The following is a 13,183-nucleotide window of genomic DNA, read 5'->3' on the forward strand; positions in this document are numbered from 1 at the left end:
TATAGAGCTACCTGTGAACTTATTTTTCATGTGGTTCCTTCGTTAGTGTAAGATGTATACATATAGTTTCAGGGTTTTAGAATAGAGTGTGGCTATTGCTAAATCCCTTTAATTGACATAAGTTTGGAAATTCTTTTGACTAGTTTAGAAGTAAAGAATATGTTCTCACTTTTATTTTTTCCATAGCTTTTCAGATGGCTTTTGATTCATGATTTTTAAACATAATCCATTATTCTTTTGTGTGAAGTATTAATATTTAATTACAAAATTCTAGTTTATGTTGAAAGAAATCGTATGACATTTAAGGTAGACTGTTAAAATATACCAGCCAGCTAATAGATTTAGGACGTAAACACTTATAAGTCTTAGTGTTACTTAAAAATAAATATATATTGATAACTTGAAGATGCTTGTTGTAATTTTTTCATTTAGAAACAGGACTTTTATGTGCTTGCAATATATTCTGTAATTTACAGTTATTTAATTGGGTAATAATTTGATGTATTTGCTTAAAATGATTTAGAGCAAATAATATCCCTTTAGGATGACATAAGTTAGAATGAAAGAAGAAAAAATACCACTCCTTGATAAATCTTGAAAGGAAAAACTCCATTTTTTCATCACTGTTTGTTAAATTATGAAACTTGTCAATATTGAATTTTAGGAACCATTTGATGATCTTTTTCCACAAATCATGCTTTCCTTTGCTTTCAATGCCTCGACAAATATTTGTGCACTTATAATATTAAGGGAATCAAATAGAAATGTACAAATATGTCTATTTCATTTAACTTAGATCTTTAAAATTTAGAGAATTAACCCTACATAACAATTACAAAATCACTTTCCTCCATTAATTCATTTTGGAGCATAATTTTGCGTATACCAAAAGGAACATTCCCAAAGCATACCTGCAGACTCTGGCTGAAATGACCCCAAATTTCAGAGTTTCTACTTGAACCAGAGTGACTCTTCCTACTGCAGTGAAAACTTGAAACAGGATTTAGCCAATTCCATATATCAGGTTGTTGGTTCTTCTGCATTTTGAGGATCTTTCAGACCTCCTTGTAAAAAGATTTAGCTCAATGGTAAAGTTAAGTGGTGGGGAAAAAATCCTCCACATATAAAAGCAAATGAGTTTTTAGAGAATAGAGAATAATCTCTATGAGAAATTACTTCTAAATTATCCATGTGGAAATTAAACTTAGCTCTTGTTAACATGTCCGTAGAAATATGCATTTTGATTAAACCGAATAAATAAATACAAAAAAAAAATCCCTAAAAGTAGGCATAGTCATTTATCTATATACTCACAAATATTTTGCTCTTTTCTGATCATCAGTATTTTTTTCTTGCTTTATTTGCTTCATATCCTTTAACTTTATTTCCCATTATTCATGGAGAGGTTTTCTATCTAAGACTAAATTGATTCTCTGCATACTTCTTATCTGTGAAGTCACTTCAGCAGAGAGTTACTCTTTGGAGTTAGGTCCTCATCTCTAATCTGTATCCCTCAGCTAGTGCACTCGGTCTGGTGCTGCCCCATCACCGCCCTAAAGCATGTAGAGAGAGGGCTCTCGCTTTGCCCAGTCTGTTCACTGAGCTCCCTTTGAAATTGGTGAGGAAGGAGGTCTGTGGAGGGGAGAGATAGATGTACTGGGTGACTATTTGAAACCAGTGTAATTTGTAAATTTACCGTAAACTTTTAGTGAGAATTGGGGCGGGGTTTTCCAAGTTAACATGCAGAAATCAAAAGGAAAATGGAAGTTTCATTTCATTACCGAGGGTTCTGATATGAAAGGGATTTTTTCTAAAATTTTACCAAGATTTCGGCAATTAATCTATACACTTAAAGATATTAAAATATTCCCAACATTGCCATGTTATATGTATATTTATATGTATAAATAAACATCACACTCTTATACACACACGCACACACACACACACACACATACAATAGCACTTATCAAATAATACTGCTTTATACCACCTGGCTGTTAATTTAAATTTGGAGCAAGTGAAATATACACCACCTAGGAGAGGGTACCTTTGACCATGAAGAGTGCGGAAAATCACCGCTGTAATTGATACTTTTCATTCATCATGAAAAGTTTTTATACTGTCAGTAGAGAGAAAGCCACATTTCATTTTGTCAAGCCAAAAACATACTACCTAACCGCCTTTGTATAAAAGCTAACACAACATGTCAAAAATAATAACATAGCCCTCAATATACATTGAACTGGTGAAAGCAGTTAGGAACGGTTTGGCAAAGATAAAACATAAAGTTAAGTTCTACATTATTTTCTTTTCATTCACATTCACACCAGGTAGACTTTGTCAAATACCTACAGTAAAGAAGAACTTGTTCACGCATGCAGAACAAAATAAAATAAGATTAAAAGCTGCAGGAAATCTGCCTGCTTCAAAAAACCATTAAAGTGTGCCTATCCCTCAAGCCTTACAAATGTGTTAATTGTCGTGTTTCAGTCATGTAAATATGTTTCAGCATAAAGTAAGCAAGATTTCCTGTTATAGAAGCACTGCTATCTGGGGGTGTGTGGGTAGGGATGGACGAACAAGGACTAAATAACACACTGTAATGAAACCTGCCTTTGGGCAGCACATGCCTCAGTTCTGAATGCCCAGAAATACTTCGCAGACGCTCTGGGCTGCCTAGCAATGGGGATTTCTAATTCTGGCTAGCTTGACAAAGTAAATACAACTATTGAACATAAGGCAGCTCCTAATAAAAAACAACAATTCCCCCTTGTAAACACCTACAGTTGGCCCCATTAAAAATTCTTTCTTCATATCCAGGAACTAGCAAACCCTTAAACGTGGGGATCTCAAAGTAACTACAGAGCAGTTGGGAGATTTAATGCTGTCGACATGTTGTACATTGCCATTTCCACCGAGCCCTTCACACCCCATCTCAGGGCTTTGTGGAGCAATGTTCTGCATACACTGTAGGGCATTATGCAAGCAAACACATTGGCCATTATGCTCCCAGGACTCATTCATGGACAGCCAAAAGGAAATCAATATATGTTCATACTTACGTACGAAAATATATGGTTGAGGGCGTGTTCATCCAAAGCTGCCAATTTGGAGTTATTTAGTGGACTGAAATTAATGTGATAACTTAAGCAATTATCTGATTTCAAAATTCTCTGATTCCTGCTTTTTCACATGGTAGAATTCATCTCTTCCATTAGCTATGTATCAGTCAGACCCCTGCCAGTCCCTAAGTTAAAGTGCATCTGCTGTAGTTTCAAAAAATCTCTAGGATTTAGAGATCAGCCTTGAGCTTACACACATATTTATCTGCTAACAGTTTACTGAGTAGGAGGCTTCAGATTATAGTAAGGAGCAAACATTACTTTGAATTCTAGCAGACAAGAACAGATCGTACCTTTTGCCACCTCCAGAATAGTTTCCATATGCTTTAAGAGAAAAAAAGTTCTCATATAATTAGTAGTTTGAATTTATTTCTAAAAGAAGTGTTTTTTTCAAGCTCAACATTCAGATCCGAAAATGGTATATGTTCCTAAAATATCTTACTATTCTTAAGCCATCGGAGGGGTAGTACCAAAATATTGCTCCTAAAATGTTTCCTCACTTGTCTCGGGTAGAAAAGGGGCCTTCTGGACAAAGCAGGCTTGAAGAGCCTATCAAAATGACGGTCTCTCCACCGAAAGATCTCAGTCTTCTTCCACTTACTGCCAGAGCAGTGGTAGGCCCCAGATCTCAAGAGTCTCTCAGCTTGGCCCTGCTCAAGCTTAATTCAGATTCTATACACTCTGGAGCTTATATGCTCCTGCCTGCATTGTGTGGTCCAGAGCCCATACAAGCCTTGGGTTAAGGAGAGTTGGAGACCAGTCAAAAGGTTGCCAGAGTGAGAAGCCCTGCTACAATTCAGGAAGGATGAATGAGAGGGAGTCCGTTCAGGAGATATGGGGAGTCTCATTCAGGCCGTATGCACAACCACAGGATCACAGTGGCCATGTGGGACCTAGCCACCCCATTCCTTTATCCTTTATCCATCCCAGAGAAGAGGCTAGTGGGGGGGCGGGGGGGGGGAGGGGAGGCATCTTTCACAGTTTCTGCTGTCCAAGTTGAGGTCACAATTCAAGTCACTTTATTCCAAGTGTTACCTACATGATATATTTTTTTTTCAGTCCTGCTCGTGTTAGAACATGAATGAGAATAAAATGTGCAAAAGAAAAAGGAGAGACCCAAAGAAAAGAAAAAGATACACGGCCTTTAGTCTGTGTAGAAAGTACAACTATTTTAAGGAAAGCTCTCCAGGAATAATCTAGTTTGTTCTCCATCAGTGTATGAAATAAAGGAGGAGAATAACATGACTCCCCGTATCTCCAATGTCTGAAAGTTCAGGAACATTGGAACTGAAACATGGTGGTATTCTTATTATTATGTAGTCCAAAAGATGCTGACTCACATTGTAAGAGGATTAAACGCAACAAGCCATCCCCGCAAACAGCACTGCCAGAGTCTTTCCTCCATGCACGCTTCACACAGGGCCCAACCCCTCCACCTGGAATCTTCCTGTTGGGCAGGCATGAGGCTGAGAACCACCGCTCCCCACAGGAGCACGGATCTAGAACAGCCTGTGTACAGCACCTTTTGGAAAATGCTCTCTTTAATAGAATACACGTTTGCAGCAACTGTTGTTTTCTGTTATTGACCCACAGCATCCTCCCGCACCCACCGTGCTCCTACCAAGCCAAACTTCTCCTAGCCGCGGCCACTCCCCTGTTTGGTGACTGCTCCAGAAAAGGTGCCCTTTTTTCTGTCCTTCAAAAATGCCGGGCTTCCCTGGTGGCGCAGTGGTTGAGAGTCCGCCTGCCGACGCAGGGGACACGGGTTCGTGCCCCGGTCCGGGAAGATCCCACATGCCGCGGAGCGGCTGGGCCCGTGAGCCATGGCCGCTGAGCCCGCGCGTCCGGAGCCTGTGCTCCGCAACGGGAGAGGCCACAGAAGTGAGAGGCCCGCGTACCGCAAAAAAAAAAAAAGCCAAGCTTATTCCTACCTTAAGACTTTTGTATTTCATTCCTTTTGCCTGGATACTTCTTTTTCAGGTCCTCATTGGTCTTTTCTGAAAATTTAGATCTTAGCTCAAATGGACTCTGCAGAAAGGCTTTCGCCAATTAGAGTAGTACCCCCAGACAGTATCATATCACCATATTTCATTTTCTTAAAAGACTTCTCACTGTCTGAATTATCTTCTCCATTTGTTGGCTTTCCTGTATGTTAGCTGTCTCTCCTTGTGTTAATAAGTGTCTATGTATTGTCCCTTTCTGAAGTTGTAAGTTTTTTGAAAGCGAGGATTTTGCCTGTCTTGTTCACTATTTTACCTCCAGTGCTTAGAAAAGTTCTGGCACATAGAGCAGTGAGTAAGAATGTGGACTTTGAAGCCAGAATGCCTGAGTTCAAATCCCATTTGAATACCCTGCAGTTGCAACATCACTTCAGTATTTTTCAGACTTGGTCACGTATTCTACAACCAGTTGAAAGGGAAGCTTGGAAGTAAAGTCTTTATTCAGGATGGCCGTATATTCCCGGGTTCTTCTACTAAAGGAGGAAGGGAGAGTGGACACTGGAGGTTAATGACAGTCTCTATCAGAGTCCACAGCCCTTCGGAATCCAAATATCCGTGCACTGCCTCTTCCCACACACTTGTCTCTTCTTCAGGGGTGAGTGGGGAATCCTACAGGAGAGAAACTGCAAAAATTCTCTGCCCTGGCAGTAGAGGAGTGTAGCCCCGTTTGTAACCCTCAGTTCTGCCCTCTGGAAGGAACTCCCTTGTCCACTGTCCTTCGTATCCCTTTAGAAAGTTATTCCTTGTCCATTATCATTGACGGCTACGTGAAGTCGCTATTAGAGTCTGTGCCCTTTGGGGGCTGCACAGTTTTTACAGCCCACTTATTGATAGATCAGCTTTGGGGACTTAAGATTTCTTTAGGGGTTGAATACTCATAGGCTCTTGACCAGGCTTGTAGTTTCTTTGGCAAAACAACCCCCTCAAAATTTTATGAGGTTCCGGGTTGATTTGCTTCCCTTTGCTTCCATATGCAAGTAATCACAGCCAAAGAGTTGTCCAGACGTAGTTCTAGGATTCAGCTGCAGGAAACAGATCCCATCTAATTATTTTATGCAGTCAGAAAGGTTATACCAGAAAACTGGGAGCTAGTGCAATAATTGGAAGGGTTGAAGGATAATGTCACCAAACCGGCCTCCAGGGAGGCTGCTGCCTCTACCAAAGTCAGGAAGGTGAGGAACTGGGGGACCGCAACTGGAGCTATTCACTGAAAGCACACAGCTCCGTGGCTGCAATCTTGGGGCAAGTAACTTCCCGCTGCCAGTGCTTCTTGGCCCCCACGAAGCAAGTCACTGGACACTGAAACACTGGGCTGGCCTCCATTTCCACAGCTGCCTCTCTGCTCCCATGAAGCCTATGAAGCTGTTGACTAGTCACTAGAATGCGAAAAAACACAACAACAACAAAAACTGTCCCTGCAACAGTGCTTGCCAATTGCAGCAGTAAAAGTAGCAGGAGGAGAGCACCTGCTTCTCTTCCACCTTCTAAATCTAGTACAGCTGCGTCTAACTGGATCAGCCTAACTCACACCTTTCCAGCCTCTTATCTGCAGGCGGACACACCACAAGGCAGTTGAAATGGGCGCATGTCCACCACAACTCTTACCTTGTAAGACTTGAGTCTTATTTTCTGGCCTCTCTGTTCTACCTATACCCGTCTCTTTCATCTTACTTGTAACTAGCTTGAAGCCATCTGAAATAATTGACTTGAGAGGGAAGGCAACACCCTTAATCTGACTTTTGTCTCTGAGCCGGCCCCCATTTTCTGGCCAGCCTCTTAATGAGGTATTTCACCAAGGCTTAGGGGCAAAGACATCTGTGAAGGTTGCCTGCTCTGGTGTGCAATTGCAGAAATAGCTGGGTTTTTTCAACTTTCTGACATCCCAAATTACCAAGCTTTTATTCACTTTAAGTTGTGAGCTGCAGGCAGGGCATTTCCTTTAATAGAGTTGCAGTCCCTCTACCTCTTCTTGCATATTCTGTAGCTCTAGCCTAAGTTCATTTCTCTTTCGTAAATAACTTTGCCAAAAATGGCAAGAAGCCACTAACACAACAATATCCTGAATTTCTCCAGTGTTTCAACTAGAGCCACAGGCCTAACAAGGGTAGTCAGCTTTCCAATCTGTGATACTGACCTCACTGCCCACCTTCCAACCACTAAGCCAACTTAGATTTTTTTTTTTAAACATCTTTATTGGAGTATAATTGCTTCTCAATGGTGTGTTAGTTTCTGCTCTATAACACAGTGAATCAGCTAACATATATATGGAATCTTAAAAAAAAATGGTTATGAAGAATCTTGGGGCAGGACAGGAATAAAGATGCAGATATAGAGAATGGATTTGAGGACACGGGGTGGGGGAAGGGAGATCTGGGACGAGGTGAGAGAGTGGCATGGACTACTATATACTGCCAACTTAGATTTTGATGGTAGAACTCGATCCATTTTTCAGGTACCAAATTCTCCATAAGGAGGATATAGGTTAGGCTGCTATTAAAGAAATTCAAAAATGCAGTGGCTTAAATAATATGAAACACATACCACATAGAAGCTCAATTCGGTGACCCAGGGCTCTTTTGGTGCCAGGTGGTGTCAGGAGACCCTAAAATAATTCTGTGGTTTTGCTGTGCCCTCCTCAGCCCATAGCTTCCGTTTGATGGCCCAGGACAGCTGCTTCAGCACCTGCCCTCAAGTCCACATTTCAGCGAGCGGGAAGAGGCAAGTCTGGCTTGTCCCTAACGTTGTGGAGCCTAGAGCAGGAATGCCAATAAAGGACCACATTATTATATGCCTCAATATTTAAAAGTTATCAAGCCAAAAAATCATTAAATATGCTTTCCCTTCCTTCCTTCACAAATATACCTACCTGGAAAGCCAAGTTTACATTTAGGATCAGGGTTCTACTCCAGAACATGGAGACATAGGAAGAACAGGCCTACAGCCCATCTCCTTTCCCTCCCCACCCCTGTCTCCTTCCCACACACAGCGGGCAACGTGATTGTGCTTGGGGACATGCAGCCTTCACATCCAAACTCTGTCCACACTCCCCACAAACAGCCACCCCTTGGCTCCTGCTGGGGCCCCAGGGTGTGCACATAGACAACACAGTTCGCCCACGGTGGACAAACCTGGGGAAGAGACCTGTGCAGGCTTTGTGGCCATTTGCACAGGGGGTTCTGAGGTTCTGAGTACCCAGTGTGTGTCCTGTAATGAAGGGTATAGGCTCTAGATGGGCACATCCCCTTCGCCCTGTTAATTCCTCACCCCATGAGGAGGGCTGGGTCAGGGCCCAGGGTGGGGGCCCTCTTGCTGGGGTCGAGTAACGATGCCAAGGGAAAAGGGAAGTAATTGGCACCTCCCCCTCTCTAAGGATCTAACCTGGAACTTAATCATAGCACTTCTGCTCAAGATGAAGCAACCAGAGCTTAATCACTCAGCCTCAGCTATTGGCAAAGGCAGCTGGGGAGCGTGGCCTTTATTCTGGAAGGCCGTGTGTCCCACTAATACTCAAGAGATTCTTTTACTCGCTGCAAAGGAAGAGAATAGATATCGGGAGTAAGCTAGCAATCTCTGCCACAGACACATGCCTTTTCACAAATCACACTTTTGTTTAGACAAGTGAGTTCTCCACAATCTGCTTTCAGAGAGGTGAGTTTGGAGGCAAGACAATACTGTCAGTTATAATTGACGGTCAGAATAATTGCACACCTGAGCATTTTCAATGGGCAGCCAATGTGCAATGTTCCAGCTCTGAAATTTTGTCTAATTTTCAGATCAATCAGGAAGAACCAAATGAATTTTTTTCAGTTCAAAGGATATAGTATGATTGTGACATTCAATAAAACAATTTTAATCCAAAACCCTGGGGATGAATTGAATCTTAAACAAACAAACAAAACTGAAACCTAAAACCTGACCATGTTTTGGCAGCATTTCTTCCAGAAATATTCGGCTGCTATCAAACATACACTTATCAATCCAAAAGGAGCAAAACTATGGTTCTGGCATGATTTCCACTGCCCTACTCATATATAAGAGTAACACAAAATTCACGAAAATTAGGCAAATGCATCTTCCACGTTGCAAAATTTTAGCCGGATGTAGAATAACTACAATGTAACATTGCATTGTAATAATGTAATGATTATGGAATAATATAAATGCAATAATATAAAAATATAATAATTATATAACAGCATATAACACTGTGCGGGCTTTTTTGCAAGTTGAAATAACACTCTGAAATCTTGTGAAGAAATAATAGTGATGATGAATAACATATCAAAGCCTGCTTCATCTGGTTCCTTCCCTCTACCTTCCTTCTAGCGCCCCCCGGCAGGAAATCAGTCTCTCCACAAAGAAAATATATCTCTTTTTATGATATGAAAGAGACTCTGAGCACTACTTTAACCCCTGCCCTCTGGGCTGGTGGGGGCATCAGGTATGCATTTCCTTGGTCAGAAACTAAGTAGGGGGCTTCCCTGGTGGCGCAGTGGTTGAGAGTCCGCCTGCCGATGCAGGGGACGCGGGTTCGTGCCCCGGTCCGGGAGGATCCCACGTGCCGCGGAGCGGCTGGGCCCGTGAGCCATGGCCGCTGAGCCTGCGCGTCCGGAGCCTGTGCTCCACAACGGGAGAGACCACAACAGTGAGAGGCCCGTGTACCGCAAAAAAAAAAAAAAAAAAAAAAAAACAGAAACTAAGTAGGGAGCCTTCCGCCATTAGCAGAAGCTCACACACAGAGTGAATGCTTCGGGAGGGTGATCATTTTGCTATGGCCCTTCTCGAAACTGTAGCTGACTACTGGTTGTCTCCCTGTATCCATTTTCTCCTTCTTCCATAGTAATGGATTTGCTGAACATCTTAACATATTTTAAGACATTTCCCAGCCTCCCTCGCAACCAGGTGTGGCCATGTTTAAGTTCTGGATCCATATGGAAGTGACGTGTCCAACTTGCAAGTCTCCTTCATGGCCCCTGCTTCCCACCAGCTGAGAGAGAGCAAAAAGATCAGCCTGGAGCCAGAAGTGGGAGCCGCTTGTTGAGGATGGCAGACCAGCCCTTCCGGTTCAGCACTGCCTACTTCTAGCCCGTAAAGTGGGAGAGGAATAAACTTCCATCTGTTTTTTAGCCGTTTTTTGTAGTGGGTTGGGATATCTCTGTATTGCAGCTACTTAGCCTATACTCTAATTCATTCCCTACCGTCCAGAGCAGTGCCTCGTAACACAGAATACGGCTACAGAAATCAGCAAATCATGCTCCAGGTTAGGGCATCACACAGCTCTTGAAAGAATCAATGGAGTGGGATGGCAAGTCTTTTGTGCATTGGTTTCCTGCCCGTGTTATAAAGAAGGGGAAATGCTTTTAAAACTTGAGTGGAGAAGCTGCGTCTTCTGACATTTCTTTTGTTATTGTGTCAGCATTAAATACATATGCAAGATAGATTTTTTAAAAATAAACATGGGCTTCCCTGGTGGCACAGTGGTTAAGAATCCGCCTGCCAGTGCAGGGGACACGGGTTCAAGCCCTGGTCCGGGAAGATCCCACATGCCGCGGAGCAACTAAGCCCGTGCGCCGCAACTACTGAGCTGGAAGACCCCACATGCCGCGGAGCAACTAAGCCCGTGCGCCGCAACTACTGAGCTTGCGCTCTAGAGCCTGCAAGCCACAACTACTGAGCCCACGTGCCACAAATACTGAAGCCCACGCGCCTAGAGCCCATGCCCCACAACAAGAGAAGCCACCGCAATGAGAAGCCAGCGCACTGCAATAAAGAGTAGCCTCCGCAACTAGAGAAAGGTTGCGTGCAGCAACGAAGACCCAACGCAGCCAAAAATAAATAAATAAATAAATAAATTTTAAAAATAAATAAATGGACCCCAAATTGCCTCCTTAATACAGCCATGCATATTTTCACTGGCCCAGAAACCAGGAACCTGACATGCCCCATTTTCACTATTGTCTTTCTAAGTATGAGGGAAATTATTTAGCCTTTTTAAATCTTCCCAGAAGCGGAGACAATGACTGCAGTTTCCTTTTAGATTTATATTTCTTTACAGCACTGCAGTAGAGGGCAATGTGTAGTAAATGCTCACACTTAGTGATGAGACCTGCTGGCCAAGTCCAATATTCTGTTGCTGTTGCTTACAAATATATGTTTTTTCATTAAATTTGTAGATTCATTTCCTTGCCCTAATAAGCTCACTTATTTTTATCTTTCCCAAAGGTATTTTTATGAGCCACCTCAAATGCCTTCTTGAAGCAAAAAGAGGTAGAAATAAATTAGTGTAGTACGTAATAATTCACAAAACACTTCATATCTCATATGATCCCCATAACAGTCTTATGAGGGGAGAATTATTCACTTGTGATAGATGAGGATACTGAAGCTAGACAGGTGAAGTGACTTATCTGAAGTCACATTGAGAGCAAGTGACAGGGGGAGGTATTAAACTGTCACTGGCTGCCTCTGTGAAGGGACCAATGTAGAACCTATATGTTCTAAGGTGTTTACAAGTTTTAATTTAAATTGATTGTGTTTTAAAGAAAAAAAAACTATTAGGAAGTATTTTGAAATATTAACTCTTATTTCTGTGATTGTGAGTTTGACTTTTCAGGAAATGTCATAAATTTTAAAGAATTAAAACAAATCTCTATTCATTTGCTAAGGGTTAAAATGTACTACATCAATTGTTTTCAGAAAACAAACAGTGCCTGGTGGTTTGGTCTTGGCAAAATATGAAAAATATAAATTGATTTAACTTATTTTAATGGTATTTACCCGCAATTTGTCTCAAATCCAGCTGTAACCTAGATTCATTATCTTGCCCCTTCTGTCTGGGAACTGTGAGTGCTGAGCACGGGTCTGGCAGGCTGGGAGAAAAGGAATTAGGAAGAGAACTGTAGAGCCAGGAAACCCAACCCTATGTACGATCAGTAGAGTTGCTGACTCAAGAAGGAACAAAATATAGTCAGTGGCTCAGCCCAACAAAGGGACAGAGAGGTAGGCAGAGGGGGAAGAATCTCGGTCCAGCTCGGCTTGGTACTTCCTGGAGCCACAGAGCAAAGCACTTCCGCTGCTACTTCTTTATTACGACCCAGGGCTTCCTATGGGGCTAAGGGTGCCTTTTGGCAGGAACTCCCCTAATCCGCCAGGGCATTTTGTCAGCCTCGCTGTTTCCCACCTGTAGCACTGAAGAAAAGGGACCCATTAACGCAGTGGGAAGAATCGCTGTAAAGTACATAGGCCTCTGCGGAACCTTCGGAGTTGTCACACCTTTCCCAGATTCCTTTGCCTACATAGAAATCATCATTCTAGACAAGGCATTCATGGAAAAAATAGGCAGGCAGTCAGCCAGACAAGCATCTCCTTCCTCAGCAGCACAATCCCTTCCTCCCAGAATCTGGGAAAAGAAAATCAGGTGGAAAAATTTGAGCTCAAGATGTAAGGTAGGGCTTCCCTGGTGGCACAGTGGTTAAGAATCCGCCTGCCAACACAGGGGACACCGGTTCGAGCCCTGGTCTGGAAAGAGCCGACATGCCGCGGAGCAACTAAGCCCGTGCGCCACAACTACTGAGCCTGCGCTCTAGAGCCCGCGAGCCACAACTACTGAGCCTGCGCTCTAGAGCCCGCGAGCCACAACTACTGAGCCTGCGCTCTAGAGCCCGCGAGCCACAACTACTGAGCCTGCGCTCTAGAGCCCGCGAGCCACAACTACTGAGCCTGCTCTCTAGAGCCCGTGAGCCACAACTACTGAGCCTGCCCTCTAGAGTCGGCGAGCCACAACTACTGAAGCCCGCGCGCCTAGAGCCCGTGCTCCGCAACAAGAGAAGCCACCGCAATGAGAAGCCAGCGCACCACAACGAAGAGTAGCCCCCCCACACCCTGCTCTCAGCAACTAGAGGAAAAACCCGCGCGCAGCAGCAAAGACCCAATGCAGCCAAAAATTAAATAAATGGATAGGGCTTCCCTGGTGGCGCAGTGGTTGCGCGTCCGCCTGCCGATACAGGGGAACCGGGTTCGCGCCCCGGTCTGGGAGGATCCCACATGCCGCGGAGCGGC

The 13,183-nt window shown here is 43.3% G+C and overlaps 1 protein-coding gene across 2 annotated transcripts in view; it reads left to right on the forward strand.

Annotated features, from left to right (window-relative positions):
• The window catches only part of ELP4 (elongator acetyltransferase complex subunit 4), a 236,533-nt gene that overhangs the window by 219,499 nt on the left and 3,851 nt on the right, over window positions 1-13,183 (forward strand). The window contains exon 10 of one of the 2 annotated variants that reach the window (XM_028501120.2): window positions 9,452-9,539. The exons of the other annotated variant lie outside the window; for it this stretch is intronic. Within the exon in view, the coding sequence (XP_028356921.1) occupies window positions 9,452-9,511 (60 nt within the window). The 3' untranslated portion in view covers window positions 9,512-9,539. Of the gene's footprint in view, window positions 1-9,451; window positions 9,540-13,183 lie in introns of those variants that run through there. 2 annotated transcript variants of the gene reach the window in all.

The sequence above is a fragment of the Physeter macrocephalus genome, chromosome 16, assembly GCF_002837175.3.
Source record: "Physeter macrocephalus isolate SW-GA chromosome 16, ASM283717v5, whole genome shotgun sequence".
Taxonomy (NCBI): domain Eukaryota; kingdom Metazoa; phylum Chordata; class Mammalia; order Artiodactyla; family Physeteridae; genus Physeter; species Physeter macrocephalus.